This window comes from Ctenopharyngodon idella, chromosome 15 (genome assembly GCF_019924925.1).
Source record: "Ctenopharyngodon idella isolate HZGC_01 chromosome 15, HZGC01, whole genome shotgun sequence".
NCBI classification, from domain to species: Eukaryota; Metazoa; Chordata; class Actinopteri; order Cypriniformes; family Xenocyprididae; genus Ctenopharyngodon; species Ctenopharyngodon idella.
The window spans coordinates 31742844-31761350 of record NC_067234.1 but is presented as its reverse complement, the minus strand read 5'-3'; the positions used below and the strand labels follow the sequence as shown (position 1 = coordinate 31761350).

Genomic DNA, 18507 nt, shown 5'->3' with positions numbered 1-18507 from the left:
GGTGAAGGTGTAGATCAAATAGGCCAATTGATGGAAGGTTTGTAAAGAAATTTCATGCTCCCTTGTAAAAGTGTTTTTTTTTTAGTATTTTTAAAATACAAAAATACAGTAGTTTATTTTGATACATGGTGTGGCTGCTGTATTTTGTAGTTTATTTTGATACACTTAAAATTGAGGTATTTGGTAGTTTATTTTAAAATACATTTTGATGTATTTTTGCCCAACCCTGGGTGTAACACTCAATATACACTACAAGAAGTGATGAAACTAAAACACTTATATTTTAATCAACAAGCCATAAACATTGTGAATAAGAGATGAATGGATGAAGAGATAAATGGATGGATGCATCAGTGTAGATGCAGAGAATGTGACATTGGCCCCCTAGAGTGCTGTTGGTCTAAATCCCCCCCCCCCCCCCCCCCCCCCCCCCCCGATGCACAGGGTGCTGTGTTTCTGTAAGCCAAGTCATTACCTCTGCCAGTGCTTTTGTTTGCACTAAAGCCCCTGCATTCCTACTCACCGCCACACTAAGGCAGAGAGCTGAGATGGGCATGGTGATAAAAATGATCTGTATCAGTGATAAGGGTTACCGTGATTGAAGCTTTAGGTCAGCTGGATGCTCCACCAACATGCCACAAGCTAGAATCAGGTCCAGAATCTCAGCTATAGCCTTCAGAGTTTAAAGTTGTATAGCTTCAGGTTTAATGGTCTGTTTGTTATTATTGATGTGGTGTTGGGTACCCTCTGTCAGAGCAGGGTAAAAGGGAGGCTTTTATCCAATGTAAAATCAGCTGGACAGCTGCACACACATCTTTTAGTATCTTCGTTTGCTTGGAGGAAATGTCTTTAAGTGATACATGCTGCCACAAAACCTGATGTCTGTGTCAGGGATATTTGAGTCATTCTAATCTACTTTATGTTGCAAATATTTTAACTCTATTAGAAGTTTTGGAAGGATAAATTTTGGCATGTTCAATAAAGGCTGTAAATATGATATTTGGGACGGTTCTCTCTATGCAGTGCAACTAACTGAGCAGATCTTACAGATTGACAATGACATGCCTTATTAGAAGTTTAGATGTTCACTAATATCAAAAAGGAAGCAAATGATCAGCTAAATGCACATTTGTTTTTGCAGTGGCATTTAATTTTCATGTGGCTGATGGCCTTTTATTAGGGGTGTAACGATACACTCAGCTCACAATACGATAAGTATCGCGATACTGGGATCACGATACGATACATATCACAATATTTTGAACAAAATTCAAAATGAAACTGAAATTCAAATAACAGATTTATTTCCAAAACATTAACAATTTTCAATAACTTTGTTGTACATAAAAATTTCAAGATTAGAGTTTAATGTAGCTAGTATTGTTACTGAAACTCTGTAAACTTTCATTTTTGTTACACATCTCATATTAATATTGCTTGGCAGAAATTAAACATATCAAAAATGTTTGTATCTTGAAAAGAAAGCATTGTTATGATTTGAATACTTTTTCGTTTTAGAGGTCTCAGAGCTTGTAGAAATTTTTGGCTTACATATTTTTGTATCAAAAGTCAAGTCAATTGTATGTGTATAGTGTTTTATTTACAATACGCATTGTAAGCAGCATTATAGAAATTCCTGTTAATGTTTATAGTACTTTGATGCCTAATTGTGCAGATTTAGTTTAGAGCCGAGCGATATTATAGTTTACATTTAATAACAATATACAATCAAGCAGTTGAGATTTGCTATAGTATATATAGTGTATTATATGCAGAGAGACATTGGTTATATTGTTAGATGTGTGTGATATTTTTCATACTTCACCCAGGAGTGTTTTTAGTATTTATGTATATGTTGTGTTTTTAACATGCATGTTCAGGTTATACTGTACTTGACCTTAGCCCACTTACCCTATAGCTACATTTTATTAAAAACAAGAATATTCAGAATTTTTAAAATTATATTTCTAAGTTTGTGCCTCACATTGATATGAATCAGTTGCTCATGAATACAATAATGTCCATGAAACTCCAGATAAGCATATATAATCTTTTATACTTAATCTTACCCCTCAATTAAAACCGGCACTGCAAATTTTAAAAGCTATCTGAGACGTTCTTATGCGTACTGGCCCATAGGATGGTCACTCCACTCAGGGAGATGAGAGATCTTCTCTTCTGTGCTGGGCTGGATGGGCCAACCCCACGCTTTGAAGAAGGGGCACAGATTCAGGTTGACCACCTTGGAGAAGGTCTCAGCATACAGATTCATCTTGCCAGCATTGTCATTTGGCACTCCACTCATATTATGGTAGGCAGCAAAAACATTCTTAAAAGCATCCCAGCCAAATTTTTCCTGAAGCTTGGAAAAAAAGAAAAGAAAAGAAAAAAAGGGTTAGAGAGATGATGGAAGACTACACAAAAAAATGGGTATAAATATATATTATTTTTATAATAATTGCATAGAATTACATTTTCATATTTTTTTGTTTCGCATAAGATTTTATTGTTTTGTTTTTAAATTACAAATTTCTTTTTAAAAAATTAACTGAAAAAAAAAGAAGAAGTAAATTATTACTTCCAAGGCTCACAAATAATTAATTCTTGCTTTAAACTCCCCTAAAAAAAAAAAAATAATACTGGCAATGGTGATGTAACCAAAAATGTACATTATCAAACAATTTTTATAAACCCATGCATTTAACTGAATAAACAAACTGTTAAAACTTTAATCGCAGTCAGTTTGTACCTGCATGTAAGTCTCGAGTGCTGTCCACATACTCCAGCTATTTAAATCCTTACCGCCATTCCAATACATCTTGGCACGAGCCTGGCGGTTTTCTAGAGTCATGTTGGGATGAGCAATAGCTCTATTCACTCGCAGCACTTCCTCATGTACGTACACTGACCACAGGTTGCAGGTGCACTCAGTGGTGTGTGGAGGGAACTCCCAAACTCCACGCTGCTGGTTATGACCCAACTCGTGAATGGCTCCCCAAATACCACTTTTATAGGCTTCCTCTACATTTATTAGTCCTGGGGCAGAGTTGGAGTGTATCATGATGGGATATCCAGCATGCATGAAACCTGAGGGGGGAATAGGAGGAACAGTGTTAATAATGTAATTAATAATAATGGCATGATTCTGTTGTAGTAGCGATGGTTCTTTATCTCAGCAATAGTACCACTGACCGTGAGAGATCTGAACATCTGCAACAAACCGCTCCTTGCGGGGCAACTTGGCAGGCCTTGCTGCCAGGTCAGCTATGCTTCTCATTATGGCATCCCAAAGTTTAGCCACCTCATCAGGGCGGTCCAGATTCCTTATAAACTGTGATTCTAATGTGATGATGATATTCTCAAACTCAAGTTCTGCCCAGGGGGCAGGTGCCGAACGGATCCTGCTCACCCAGTCAGCTACACTTGTCTCTCCTGAGGGACAAAACAAGTTTTACAACATACCTTTAAATGTTCTGAATAGAAACCTTACTGTGATGCTCACTGAACATTAATTCAGAATTCTTACCAGATTTGAAGTATGGAGCCTGTACTGAGACCTGCACGACAATTTCCACCCCATCCACTTTGCTCTGGGGAGGTGCTATTAGGTAGATTAGCCCTCCCCACAGATTCCAGACCTGGACCATTTCTTTGTCCAAGGGGAATCGCTCATGGACCACAGGAGCCCGTTTCAGGACATTTGCTCCACCAATGTTATCTGTCTGGCAACCAAGCTGCACCTATATAGAGTATCTCTTCATGTTAATAACATGCTCTCCAAGCCCTATGAGCAATAAATTTGTTTCTAGAATGACAAGTATATTACATACAGCACTATTGGAAATATGTAATGTATATAGACTATTGATTACCTGCCAATTTTTCCCAACGATCTCTGGAGGTACTGCTATGAACGTCTTCATACCAGAAGAAAGATATAAGCCTGTGCTTATCCATTCTTCACAAGCTGAAACAAGTAATTTTATAGTGCTCAGAAATTGTAAAACTTAAACAAGGAATAACTTTTTCCTTCTGCATTTGGCAAGAAACCTTTCATACCCTCAGTGTTTGCACTGATCCGAACTCTTGCATTAGACACAGTGGGCAAGTCGGGTCTGTCCTTGATGATGTATGGAAGAAGGGTATCAGGATTAGGCGACACTTTGTATACCTCAGTCCCAACGTGGAGCATCAGGTGGTCTTTGGCACTTTCAACAGGACAATTACTGCACACCTGTGGAACACCTACCTCCTTCACTATGTCAGTAAGAAGTGATAGCACTGAAGTGTAGGCAGCACTGTCATGAGAACACATACGAAGGTAACTGGCACAGTCGCAGCCCAGCTGCTTCAAGCAGCCCTGTTCATGATCAGTCAGGTCTTGCCCCTGGCTTACATGTTCAGCAAATCTCTGCAGCATGCTACGAAAGTGGTACCCCTCTCTATACCTAAGCTCTATTTCTGGAGCCTTATATAACCCTCCACCCAAGGTGTTGCCTAAGAGGCACAATCCCATCTTGTTAAGAATGTGATTTCCTGGGTATTCGGTCATCACATTGCAGCCAGGGTGGGTCTGGGCCCAATACCAGGCATGACCCCCAATCAGAAGACCTCCGCCTTCAGCAACAAATTCTTGGATCTCTGCACACTGGGCATCACTGTAAGAAGTGCAGACGTAGACGCTTAGATCTTCTCTGAAGCCAGTCAACTGGCAATCTAAACCTGATTTGCTCAGTACCGTGTGGGCTTCTTTGAGGCTGGGTAGGATCCCAATAACACCCGTCCGACCCTCATCAAGCCACTTGATAGCATTGATCATGAATGTGGACAGAGAGTCCCGGCCCAGGTAGCCTTCATGGGATACCAGAATTACTCGACCTTGTCCATAATAGGCACCAGCAATGAATGCTTTTCCAGCCGGAGTGACCGCAATGGGAAATGCTAATGGTCCGTGCACCATCACCTCAGATGCTATAGCCCCTCCTTGGGTGTCAAACTCGGACACACCTTGTAGCAGGAACACTAGATCATCTTTGAAGTCTTTGCCTATTCTGAAAAAAGACAGATGGTGAAACGCATGGTTTGTTAAAGAATGGGTAAAAAGCAAAAATGTATGCTGAACTTACGATACAGCAAGCCAATTAGAAGGGATATTTCTTGGAACAGGAAATTTGCCAACTTCTCCTGGGTGTTCAGAGAAATAAATTCCTGCAACACTGCACACCTTGTTTCCTGGGAAGTTCCTTATAGTGTTTTCTTGTGGATGGTCATTAGACCAACTCCAGGCTTGGCCAGCAATGATCAAACCACCTCCAGCTTTGAGGAAAGCAATCAGATCCTTTGCACAGGTCTCGACACTGTAAGCATCTGTGATATATATAGCTAATCCATCCCGAAAGTCTCCTAGCTCTGTCTTGATAGGGCAGTAGTTCAAGTTGTCAGCTACTGAACGTAAACTCCCCTTGATCCCTACAATGCCGGCATCACCGGTACATGGCATGAGCCACATTAGGGCATTCTCTATGAGGCTGGGAAAGCGTGTTAGGTATTCCTCATGTCCCAACACCACTATACGTCCCTGACCATAATGAGATGCAGCCATCAGCACCTGACCTCTTGGATTCATGGCAAGTGGAAAGGCATGTTCACCTATTAGTACAAGATCGCTGGGCACTGCTTTCCCTTGGCAATCAAGCTCCTGCAGCCCAGACATGAGAGTGTAGTAGTCCTGTTCACGTGCCATGGTGGACTAGATCTGTTTAGTAAGTGAATTAAAATCAATCACTCTTAACTAACAATCAGTTTTACAGGGTCTGAACACTGGGTTTGTTCAACCAGAGCTTGTGCATGCAGAAAAATGATACCGATTGGTTTTCAGTCCTACACAAAGACAGAAAAAAAAAAAAAAAAAAATAGAAAAATTTAGAAAAATACAAAAAATGTGTTAAAAAAAGAATTATATTGCTTAATATACTATACAAATATCTGATATAAACTATTTAAACTTTAAGTCCCATCCCAATTGTGGCTACATATGTAATATGCACACACTCACCTTTATCTGTAGATACAAACGAGCTCAAATGACTTTCCTTATTAGTTCTGTGTAACTATTGTGTGAATGTGTTTGTGGCTATGGCTATGGCTCACCCATAAGGAACACACCCTAGGAGCACGCCCACAAATGCACCTTTTTTCATTTTGTTTGTTCATCTAGAAAGCACTCCCTCTACAGCATTTGGATGCCTGAACTAGTTTTTCATTAAAAAAAACAAAACAATGTGAGATAGCTTGTACAATGCTCCCCAATGTGTGGGGGGAAAAACAAGATATCATGGCCCACAGCTTAATTTGTTTCCTTGTTTTAGGTAAAGGCAGGAATACACTATACAACTTTTGCCCAGATTTTTGATTTATAGTCTAGAGGAATCAACACTAGTTGTCAAAAGTCAGAGCCAGTCTGCAGATTTTGAGCAGTAATAGTTGACAAATTTTACAGAAAATTGTGTATGATGGGCACAGACTAATACTTTAAAATATTTTATGTTGTCTTCCATATGTTATGTGCGAGGTTTCATAGCTTTAAGGCAAAAAACACTTGCCTGTTTAAACTAAACTGTTGGTACTGCATTATGCAGAGCAAATAAACTATGTTTATCAAGCCATAATTATTAGCAGGATATCCTATCTCATGATAATACTTATGTAAACTTAAGATTTGTCATCTAACAGGCGTAAACAAACTGAATAGACTCATGCTATTCTTTTGTCTGTGCACTTTGTGCTGATTTTCAGGTACTAGATAAACAAAGTGTTAAATCCCCCTTTCAACACAAAAACAGGCAGGCTACTTTTAATTGCTGCAATGCAATATGTTTCCAGCTTAAAGTCACCATAAAATCAAAACTGACAATTCTTATTCTTTCATGGAATATAGTCAGTATTTATTATAAATGTTTTATCTTTGCACATCAATATTTATTTTTTCTTCTTCTCTGACGGTGTTTACTGGCGCGAGGGCGGGGCAACCTGTCACTCACATGAGATCACAGCAATAGCAAACCCACATACATCCAGCGATTTAATCAATTCCCGATTAAATAACTATCCATCCATCCATTCTTTGTTGTTTCCCACTGGTAGTGAGCAATTAGAACCAAGAATAAAGCACGATATCACTAACTGCTTTTTTAAAAACTTGCTTACAAAATGTACCGTTTCTTTTAGCGGGCTATCCGATAAAATATATGCGATAATGTAACTGAGAAAATATGGTATTAAACTGGTTAATGACAGAGGTGGCTAACAAAATGACTCCCAATAACTTGGGAACCAAACAATGGGCGCCGTTGTTCCACATCGGAAATATTTACATGTCGGACCCGTGAAGCGTGTACAACTGAATCGCAAGAAATAACTGTAAAGTTTTAGACAACAGGTAAGTGCTATTTGGATATTGTCTTGTGTATTTAGTAAAATGATGGTGCCCCGATTGAAATATACGTTTGAGGAACTTTGTAGGTACACAAAGACTGCGCAGATTATAAAGTTATTTGGAGCCTTTATGAGCCCTCTGGTGTCAAAGTTCGGCTAAGTTCATTGTTTGTACACATGAAACATTAAAAGACGTATTAAAACGAAGTTACGTTATATATCTAATGAGTTACATTTCAGTTATCTGGTTAAATATTCATAATTATCTCTCTGAAGCCAGTCAGATAAATAACAAATGTACCATCCATTTTGACTATTTGAATCTTAATTGTACTGTATTTCTTACTGTATCTTATCTTACCCTGCAGTCCAGCTGTTGTCGTCCGTGAATAGAGATGCAGTGCGCACTAGTTAGTGTGAATGGAGCTCGGGTGGAGCTGGCTGATGGTCGAGCTCTTATATTAGGTCGAGGCCCTGAATCCAGAATTACAGACAAGAAGTGCTCGAGGCATCAGGGTGGGTTTTCACATCACACCCATCCTAATTATACAAAAAATTGTACGTGTCACATTTGTGTCTGTTCATAAAGAATCACGGAAGTGCGTTTCATTTTGACAGTCAAACTTGTGGCCAACTATGCCAAACAGGAAGTTCTGGTTACACAGGTAAAATAAAACCCCCTGCATGTTACAATTTACTAACACAGTAAATTTGCTGAAAACAAATATTTTTTTCTCAATACTTAAATTTAGAAAAGCATAAGTGAGTACAAATCAGTTTGTTTCCACAGCTTGGGCCCAACCCATCTTCCCTGGACGGTCAGTCTTTGGGTCGTGGCGAGTCTGGATGTCTGACGTCTGGCTGCACACTGTACTTGGTTAATCAGTCCCACCCGTTCACTGTGGAATTTGTTGGAAATTCAAATGGAAAGTCTTCCTCTCCTCAGAAGAATAGAAATGCAGCAGATGAAAGCAGAGACAGACAGAAAATCTCAAATGATCCCAAAAGGAGCATCCAGGATTACTTTTCTAAATCTTCAAAAAAGGTATCAAGATAATCCATGGTAGTGGAACTGTCTGAGAAAATATTTTTGAAAGAAATTAACACTTTTATTCAACAAAGATGCAATTATTACAAAAGATTTATATTTCAAATAAATGTTCTTTTGAACTTTCTATTCATCAAAGAATCCTGCAAAAAAACAAAACTGTATTATGGTTTTGACAATAATACACTAATACATTTTTTTTTTCTTTTTTAGATTTTTTTTTTTTGTAAGGGCACATTTCTTCAACAACAGTATTTTTGCTGCCTTTTAATGAGATTTTGATAATAATAGACAAACTTTATCTAACATAGTTTTACGAAGAAAATATAAATGTTGCCACATGGCACAATTATGTACCACAATGGAACAGCATTGATGCATTTCCTCATTCTGAGTTTTTCTAGATATCATCAATTGTATTACTGCAATTATTTAATTTATGGGAAGTGATATAAGACTCAAGTGTCTTATATCACTGTAATCCTTGGCTCAAAACAAACAAAATGTATATCTCTGATTTCATTTCCGGTATGCAAATTTTTCCGCCATTTTGAATTTAATCCAAAACCTACTTTTGCGAACTAGTCCTAGGTTTGTCGCCCGATCGGAACGAAACCAGTGTAGGACAATTTTATGGACTCTCTAGATCAATAATTATCAAAAAAAAGTTGAACTTTACCCTTTGGGTCGCTATAACTGGGTCATTTAGAAAGTGGGCGTGGCTAAATATACCCAAAAGCCTAAACGAAAACTCAGAACTTCACGAAAATATGTGAGCTCATGTAGCATATGACTAAAGAAGCACACCAATTTTTGTGTAGATCAGACCATAGGTGGCGCTATAATTGTGAAAAAACTTTAAAAAACATACGTTTTTAATGGTTTTAGATGAAAATATATATAACTTTGGATGTGGTCGACTTATTTTCACGGGAGTCATGTCTTTAGACTTCTGAATCCTTGCCGAGTCCAACAATACCAAACATGGTAGGTTTCGCCTTATGGTTTGTGCTACGTTGTGATTTAGCGCTTAAAAAACTTTTGCGAATATTTTCGAAACCTTTAGTCCGATCGAGACGAAACCAGCGTTGGTTTACCATATGTTAAAGCACAAATGTCAAAACTTTTTATAGGAAGTGGCAAAAAAAATCCAATCAAAGTCTTTCATGGGTCATTTTTTATGCTCTCTTATATATAAGTGTCTATAACTTCAAAACGAAATGAGATATTTTCACCAAAATTGACACACATATGTATGGACACACTCTGAGGACACCCAAAAAAGGTGGAGATTGGGCAATAGATGGCGATATAACTGTCAAAAAACCTTTAAAAAACATGTTTTTCCTTAATGAATTGCCTCTATTGGCTGTAAATGGTCAGTTCCATCTATGATCTAAGTGTTTACATGTTGTTAAATACAATATAATACCTTTTTATATGCTTAAAGGCCTTAAATGCTTGAACTCCAGTAAATGCTGCTTGCAGCTTTAATGATAATATTGTATTTGTGCTTTAGGAACAGTTATATTTTTCTATGTGTTTTGAAGAAAAAGGCTAGGATAAAAACAATATTGAAGAATACATTAATAAAGATAAAAGTTAATTTATTTGAGTCGGAAGGAGTGTATACATGTGTAAATTCATAAAAGAAACATATTTTATATTGGTGAGAAATTTACATTATCTTTCCATTTCTGTGGTACAGTCATTTTCAGAAACTTTCAACCCATTTTATTATTATTAGTGGAGTTTATTGTATGTCATACAATCAATTGAAATATCCCATAAAACCTTGGCTCTTGTTTCTCAGGCAACAAAACGACCTCACAGCCCAAAACAGGACGTTCCTCGCACGAAACGAGGGCGTGACGATGAGGAGGATGAAGATGAACAGGCCTCAGCTGAGAAAAAGCTTAAGCAGTTACAAGCATTTGCTCAGAGAGAGAGTGATGACAACCTGAAATCACCAACAGTCAAACCCAGTGCTCCATCTTCCACTTGCTCTCAGAGTCACTGGCAACAAATCGGCAGCCTTATGCTGTTCACCGCGGCAGGGGTTCCAGAAAGCTCCAAAGTAACACATGAACCTTCTTACAGGAATCACATAGCATTTAATCAGCAAAACCTTTATGCTTCTATAATGTTTAATGCTGTTTTTTGTGATTCAGGTTGCAGGTTTTGACATTGATGGCTGCATTATCACTACAAAGTCTGGGAAAGTGTTTCCCACAAGTCCGGATGACTGGAGGTGAGTCTGCTGAAAGAACTTCCTAAACGCTTCAGCTGTTTGTTGTCTTTAATGTGATGTTTTACTCTTGTTTAGGATTCTCTTCCCAGAGATTCAGCCCAGACTGGCCAGTCTGTTGAAGAAAGGATACAAGGTGCTTCTTAATCACCCATCACTTCATTTTATGTTGATGCTGTCAATATGTGATGATGTTTCATCAATAAATGTCCAATTGGTTTTGCTTCACTCTGTTTAGGTGGTATTTTTCACCAATCAGATGGGTATATCTCGAGGAAAACTTAGACCGGAGGTGTTCAAGTCAAAAGCAGAGGATGTTCTACAGACACTTCAGTTGCCCATCCAGGTTAATGACACATTCACACTTCAACATACACTACTGTTAAAAAGTCTGGGGTCTATAAGATTTTTTTTTAATATTTATGAAAGAAATATCTTATGCTCACCAAGTCTGCATTCATTTAAATTCTATTTGAATATATTTTTAAATGTAATTAGCAAAAATGCTAAGCTGGATTTTCAGCTTTATTACTCCAGTCTTCAGTGTCACATGATCCTTCAGAAATCATTCTATTATGCTGATTTGCTGCTCAAGAAACTTTTCTTGCTAATTATTATCAATGTTGAAAAAGTTGTGCTGCTTAATATTTTCGTGGAAACTGTGATAGATTTTTTTTTTTTTTTTTTGAGGATTCAAAAGCAAAAAAAAAAAAAAAAAAACATAATTTATTTGGAATAGAATTTTTTTGTAACATTATAAAAATGTCTTTACAGACAATTTGATCAATTTAATGCATCCTTGCTGAATAAAAGTATAAATTTATTACCTTACTGACCTCAAACTTTTTGAATGGAAGTTTTTAATGCAACTTTGAAAATTGAGTGTAGTAGATGTATTTCCCTTAACTTATATATTTACGAATGGTAATACATTGTGTTTTTCAGGTGTTTGTTTCCACAGCCCCTGGTATTTACAGAAAGCCTGTTATTGGAATGTGGGAACATCTGTGTGAGAAGGTGAATCACTATTGTGGTTATTTGTAGTTGTCCATTAGAAGAATTGCATTATAAAGTTGTATCATTTGATTTACTTACATACAACAAGCAGCAAGTTTGGTTACAGTAGCCTGTGTATATTAAAGGTGCAGTAAGTGATTTCTGAGAAACGCTGTTGATATTTAAAGGTGACCTATTATGCAAAATCCACTTTTGCATGGTGTTTGGACATAAATGTGTGTTGGCAGTGGGTGTACACAACCAGCCTATAATAATTAAAATCCAACCACTCCTTTTTTTTAATCCCAATAAATCATAAGCAGTGTCTCAGAACAAGCCGTTTCCAGATCCCTGGCAGTGTGATGTCACATTATCCACAGGCCCCGCCCACAAATGTTGACGGACACTGCCGAAAATAGAACAGCCCTAAGCGCATTCACAGCGAGTTTATACAGTCCACCACTGCTGCAATGATGAGAATGTCTCCTAATCGTTTTAGGTGTTCTGTAGCTGGATGGATTAATTCACATAGCTCTCTCTATTTACTCCCTAAATCTGAGCTGCTGAAGACGAGGTGGATTCATTTTGTTTTCGAAGAAAATGTTCCATCAACTCTACCGAAATTCGTTTATGTCTGTGCGAATCATTTCACACCGGACTGCTTTGTGAATGAATGTCAATACAAAGGGACAATACAAAACAGGTTGTGCTAAAAAGTTGTTACTCAAGGATATATAAGTAACTGTTCGTGATCCAGCTTACAGTCTCCAGAGTGATACTGGATACGGCAGTTATGAAGGTGAGAGCACTTTATTACAGTTCATCGGTGTTGATTTACGGATATAAAGTTTACCAGTTTATTAAGCACCACCCGAAAAGGCATAAGGTCTTTATATATTTGTTTACTGTTAGTTGTAACGAGTGTTTCTGTGTAATTCGCTGTGTATGTTGATGATAATGCAAGGGAGAGAGATAGAGAGAGTTTATGGATAATATTTTAATGTACACTTGCACTGTGTTTTATGAAGCTCTTACAGTGATTTTCTAGAGTGAAAACAGACGCTTCATATTTTTTTGTGAAGTACAATAAACGTTATAAAACTCATCGGTAAACAGGCTTGTAGTAATATAGTGTATATTAACAAGTAGACAATATAAGTTATAACCGTAATTAAACTAAACTATACCTGTTCTATTTCCATGCAGCATGTATTCACAGTTTCTGACATTATAGTGCGTCCTGACTGAATCCTGTCACTGGAGAATCAGCTCTTGAAGCTCCTCCCTCTTAGGCCGAGCACAGCAGCTCATTTGCATTTAAAGGGCACACATTGAAATGGCGTGTTTTTGCTCAACCCCAAAAAGTGGCAATTTTAACATGCTATAAAAAATTATCTGTGGGGTATTTTGGGCTAAAACTTCACATACACACTCTAGGGACATCAGAGACTTATTTTACATCTTGTAAAATGGGGCATAATAGGTCCCCTTTAAAATAACTAAAACAAACATGCCCCTACCCAAAAGGATCACACCCCTTGATAGCTCCGCCCCCTTACTGATGATTGGCTACAAGTCTGTTTTGGTGTTCGGTCCAATCCACTTTCAGCAGCGTTTCTCAGAAATCGCTTATTGCACCTTTAAGACACCGTTGTGTTTTTGCAGGCAAATGGTGGAGTGGCTATAGACGTGTCACAGAGCTTCTATGTAGGAGGTGAGCTCAATTCAATTCAAGACTACTTTGATTTGAGGTCAGTTTCATGGAGCTAAAGAGTAGTTTAATGGTATTTTTATTTGGCAGCCTTTTTATTATTCTTCCACATAAACCTAACGTAAACCCATGTAGTTAGTTTATATTACTGGGTACTTTAGTACACCCCAAAACCTACCCCACACTCTAACAGACCATTGAACCGCCCCCTCCCTTTCGCCCATTACGTCAACCTGCAGATACCCACACTTGAAATAAAGTGCAAACAAAAACGTTATTTTAACAACAATTTTAGAATTTTTATTTTTATTTTCAACACCGTGCAAAATGACCCAATAACATATGCTCAGTTATGGTTTCCCCTTATTTTACAGATGCAGCAGGACGTCCTGCTAACTGGGCCCCGGGGAAAAAGAAGAAAGACTTCTCCTGCAGTGACAGACTGGTAATGACATTAACTGCAGTCTTCATTACACATAAGCAGATTGAATTTGTTACTGTTACTAAGAGTAACTGTATTTTATTATAAATTATATTGATTCAAATCATGTGTAATAGATTACTCTGGCCACAAGGGGGCATGGTAGTCTTTCTCTTGCTCCATTTTAGTATAACAAAAAAAGAAAACTTTACAATGGTATGAGCTTTTGGCAAAACACAGCTTTACAGGGTTTTTTCTTCTTCTTATCTCTTGTGCCCTCAGTTTGCCCTCAACATTGGTCTTCAGTTTTACACCCCAGAGGAATACTTCTTGGGCTGGAAACCTGCTCAGTTCAGCTTGCCAGAGTTTGACCCTGTGAGCCATTGGTCTTTTTGGATGTTTTTGTTTCACATACACATTTGCTACAGTGTATTAATGTATGGTTATTTATGTTTTGTACCTTTAGTTGGGGACTTTACACTACCATTCAAAAGTTTTGGGTCAGTAAGATTTTTTTTTATTCATTAAATTGATCAAAATTGGCACTAAATACATTTATAATGTTAGAAAAAAATGTATTTCAAATAAATGCTGCTCTTTTGAAAAAATGAAAAATCCTGAAAAATGTGTTATGGTTTCCACAAAAGTATTAAGCAGCACAACTGTTTTCAACATTGATAATAATAATAATAATAATAATAATAATAAGAAATGTTTCTTGAGCAGCAAATCAGCATATTAGAATGATTTCTGAAGGATCATGTGACTCTGAAGACTGGAGTGATGATGCTGAAAATTCAGCTTTGCATCACAGAAATAAATAAATTTTAAAATATATTTAAATGAAAACCAGTTATTTTAAATTGTAATAATATTTCACAATATTACTGTTTTTACAGTATTTTTGATCAAATAAATGCAGCCTTGGTGAGCATGAGAGACTGCTTTCAAAAACATTAAAAAATCTTACTTACCCCAGACTTTTAAACATTACTGTATTAAGCATCTGTAATAATATTTTGTGTTTTTGTATCATTGTCCAGAGGAAATTAGACTCTAAAATGCGTCTTTATGATCCTCCTGACACCTCCCTCACATCCACCAAACAGGAAGTCATTGTAGCAGTGGGATTCCCTGGATGTGAGCCTTTTTTTAAGTGTTTGTTTTTTCTTCTTACTCCCTCCAGGTGATCATTTTTTATTGTATAACCCCTGTGTTGTTATTTTTTGCAGCGGGCAAATCCACGTTTTTCCAGACACACATCATTCCAAAGGGCTATGCATATGTGAACAGGGTGAGTTGAGTGACTAGCTAACACAACCAGAGCATTTCTGGTTTAGAAGATTTGGAGGTTCTAAATGTGTATAGTATCTTGATTTAATGGCCTTTTAATGCTGTGCCATCTGCACATGAACTCTAGGACATGCTTGGCTCCTGGCAGCATTGTGTGTCAGCCTGTGAACGCGCTCTGAAGGAAGGCCAGAGCGTAGCGGTGGACAACACTAACCCTGACCCCGAGTCTAGAAAAAGGTGCCTACCTCTGTTTCCAAAGCAGATGCTTATTTATCTTTGTCTTTCAACTGAAATGGCACCATCAATGATTTTCTCCACAGATATGTAGATGTCAGTCAAAACGCTGGAGTCCCCTGCAGGTGTTTCAACTTTACTGCGAGTCTGGAACAAGCAAAGCATAACAACAGGGTATATGTCTTTACTGTAGTTTTTTTCTTACATTAAAGTCACCATGAAATCAAAATGAACAATACTTATTTTTTTGTGGAATATTGCCATATTTATTATAAATGTTTTATCCATGCACATTATTATTCTTATTATTATTCTTATTATTATTATTTTAATTAATTTGAAAATTCACTTCTCTTCTCTGATGATTGTGTTTACTGACGTGAGGGCGGGAGAACCTGTCACTCACATGAGATCGACCAATGGCAAACCACAACCATCCAATCAATTCCCCATGGACAAAATCAAGTCCCACCCTACATTTTTTTTTCTCATTTGAGAAGCCCTTTCACTCAGATTTACACCACCATAGGGAAGAAAAGACTATCACAACTTCCTTTTCATAGTGACTTTAAATATGAAATTCTTCAGAATTGAAGCTCAGAAATGCACAATCACTGATTGAGGTTATCTTGTTTTTTGCTGTCTTTAGTTTCGTGAGATGGTTCCTTCTGCCACCAAGCATGCTCCTGTCAATGACATGGTGTTTCACAGCTACAAGTGAGTGAACAGCAGCAAGCTGAGCTTATTGCACTGTACCAGATCTTTTTGCTGGGAAATCACCATCTTTATTGGCTAACTCATACAAGCCCATTGGTTTCTGACTTTTTCTTGTTCTCTGTAGGAAAAAATTTGTGGTACCCAGTTTGTCTGAGGGCTTCTCTGAAATCCTGCAGATTCATTTTGTGCCTAGTTTCAGTGACAAAAGATCAGAGTTCCTCTTCAGGCAGTTCTCTGAGGGCTGAGTCTGAGGGAAAAAAAAGAAAGAGAAAAAAAAAGGCTGAACGACTCAACTCGGCAGAAGAATTCTGGAACCTCATAGAAAAACAAGAAAATGATTGACAATGCAACACTAAATGTCTTCTCCATTTAATTTTACACTTGTCTTTCACTGTCTTTAATTTGTTACTTTATAAACATGTTGTTTGGTAAATTGATTCATAGCTGTTAAAATAAACCTGCTGTTATAAAGACAATACAAATAAAAAAAGTTTTAGAAATTGAGAAAACAATTACTTGTTTCAGTTTGATTAAATACATTTAATGTGCTTCAATATTTTCCATCGTTTGAGTGTGAAATGTTTTTCAGGTTTTTCTTGTCTGTAAAACAAGACTATTAGGGCTGGGTAAACAATATCGATTTCTCGATTTTAATCGATTCTCATTTTTACGATTCTTAAATCTTAAGAATTGATTAGTCTAGTCTGTTTTCAGTTGATGAATGAACAGAACATGTAGCGCGCCTCCCATCCAATAAGTCGCAATAATCTTTGTGCTTTATTACTTTTGATATGAAGCAAAGTCTCAGATTTCAAATGACGTCCATTTTGTTATGAGATTCAAAAAATAAATACCGTTTTGGCGCTGTTTAATGTGGCGTGACAGATCGCATTAGCGCCTCAGTTAAAGAAAAGCGGCAGCACGGAGCGCATGTGAACATCCTCTGCTCCGCTTTAATACCAGTTACAGCGCGAAATAAACATGAATAAACATCTGAAGGTATGTTAAAATATACAGTACAACTTACCGAAATCCATATCATGTCTCGTGTAATAGCTCAATCAGTGTTTCAACCGCGGAAAGACGTCAATAAAAACAATGTCACGTAACGTCACATTTACCTCAGAAAAACATATTCAGTGACCATAAACTCATTAGTCAGCTGAAAAAATTACTAAAGAGAGCAGCATTCTGATAAATATAGCTATGCACCGTTACATATTCATTATAACGTTCTTCAATATTTAATGCATGTTTGAAAAAATCAGCCACGATTTAAAAAAAAAAGAAAAGAATTGGAGTAGAAATATTATGTAATTCTAAACTTTTATTATTTAAAAAAAAAACATAATTGAGTGTAATTTAAGTGTTTGTATATAAATAAGTTAATTTCAACCTTCATTATTATAGTAAAGTAGTTCCAACTGACTCCCATATGTACAGCATTAATTGAGAGATGGGGGTGGGGGTGTCCAGCTGGCCTCTGTTTGTTGGCCAGCTGTGCTTAGCAGGACACCCAGCACCCCCGTTACACGTTTTTGGAGCTTCATTCACAATTCGATATGATGTATATATGAAAATTTCTGAAGTCCTTGGTTTCACCGTTTTATTAACCCTATATTGCAACACTGTGCAGTATAGGGTTAATAAAATACCAAAAGTCGCGACTCTTGTGGGACTCCCCACAACCTTTGAATGGCCTCAGTTTGCAATCTAGAAGTCCAATACGCTATCCGTTGCGCCACAGAGCCTGTCTGGTCAGACCGTCTTATGGTTTTTCTTTTGGGCATTTGCACATCCACCACTGTGAGGTTGCACACTCTGCAGGCAGGAAAGTCAGGTTCTTCTTTTCTTTGCTAAATATCCATGAGATTCAGTGACGGCTGGTTAGGACTCTGTGTTACACTCCCAAGTTCTTTGTTGTGAGTGTGATAGACTGCAAAAAGAGAATACTGTTCTGATTAGCACTGTTTTGTAATTGTCACATCACATTGAGATACTTTAGAATACCGAAATGAATTGCAATTTTTTTATAACAATTTTTTAAGGTCAGCAATTACAAGAGTCTCACATTAATAATTATAATAATAACTTAGAGAGTTTCAGAAAGGCATGTACCTCAGTAGCATAGTGGGAACAATCCTCTGGATAAAATGTGCTTCTAATCGAGTAACTCTTACATTAATCCAGCAGCAGAGGACAGCAGTGGTCTGTATTACACTTAATGATTGTAAATTTTGGACTTGGCTTTGAAGAAAGTTTTTAAAAGAAAGGGAGTGCTTCAATATTATCATAAATGCTGTCAGGAATCTGGAGATTTTTTTTTTTTTTTTTTTTTTAGGAATCTGGAGATATAGCAATAAATTCCTAAAGGATATTTTGAAAACTTGGTGACCGCTATTAAT

The 18507-nt window shown here is 37.2% G+C and overlaps 2 protein-coding genes across 4 annotated transcripts; one reads left to right on the top strand and one right to left on the bottom strand.

Annotated features, from left to right (window-relative positions):
* Positions 1 to 1287: 1287 nt before the first annotated feature.
* On the bottom strand, positions 1288 to 8021 carry LOC127495534 (TRPM8 channel-associated factor homolog). Of its 3 annotated transcripts, none has more exons than XM_051862453.1 (8): positions 7796 to 8021; positions 5127 to 5880; positions 4060 to 5051; positions 3873 to 3967; positions 3527 to 3740; positions 3193 to 3432; positions 2750 to 3087; positions 1288 to 2362 (listed from the first exon to the last, which is right to left on the bottom strand). In XM_051862453.1, the coding sequence occupies exons 2-8, from the start codon at positions 5741 to 5743 to the stop codon at positions 2120 to 2122; spliced, it is 2739 nt and encodes a 912-aa protein (XP_051718413.1). In that variant the 5' UTR covers positions 5744 to 5880; positions 7796 to 8021; the 3' UTR covers positions 1288 to 2119. The 3 variants fall into 3 exon arrangements, with proteins under 3 accessions (XP_051718413.1, XP_051718415.1, XP_051718414.1); XM_051862455.1 differs by having other exon boundaries at positions 5127 to 5755; positions 7796 to 7944; XM_051862454.1 differs by lacking the exon at positions 7796 to 8021 and adding an exon at positions 6056 to 6157.
* LOC127495535 (bifunctional polynucleotide phosphatase/kinase-like) lies at positions 7803 to 18455 on the top strand. Its single transcript, XM_051862458.1, has 17 exons — positions 7803 to 7950; positions 8053 to 8099; positions 8225 to 8479; positions 10296 to 10559; positions 10654 to 10733; positions 10809 to 10866; positions 10969 to 11076; positions 11676 to 11747; positions 13392 to 13440; positions 13812 to 13882; positions 14141 to 14233; positions 14902 to 14998; positions 15091 to 15152; positions 15279 to 15388; positions 15472 to 15559; positions 16035 to 16102; positions 16227 to 18455. The coding sequence occupies exons 1-17, from the start codon at positions 7830 to 7832 to the stop codon at positions 16345 to 16347; spliced, it is 1764 nt and encodes a 587-aa protein (XP_051718418.1). The 5' UTR covers positions 7803 to 7829; the 3' UTR covers positions 16348 to 18455.
* The last annotated feature ends 52 nt before the right edge of the window (positions 18456 to 18507 follow it).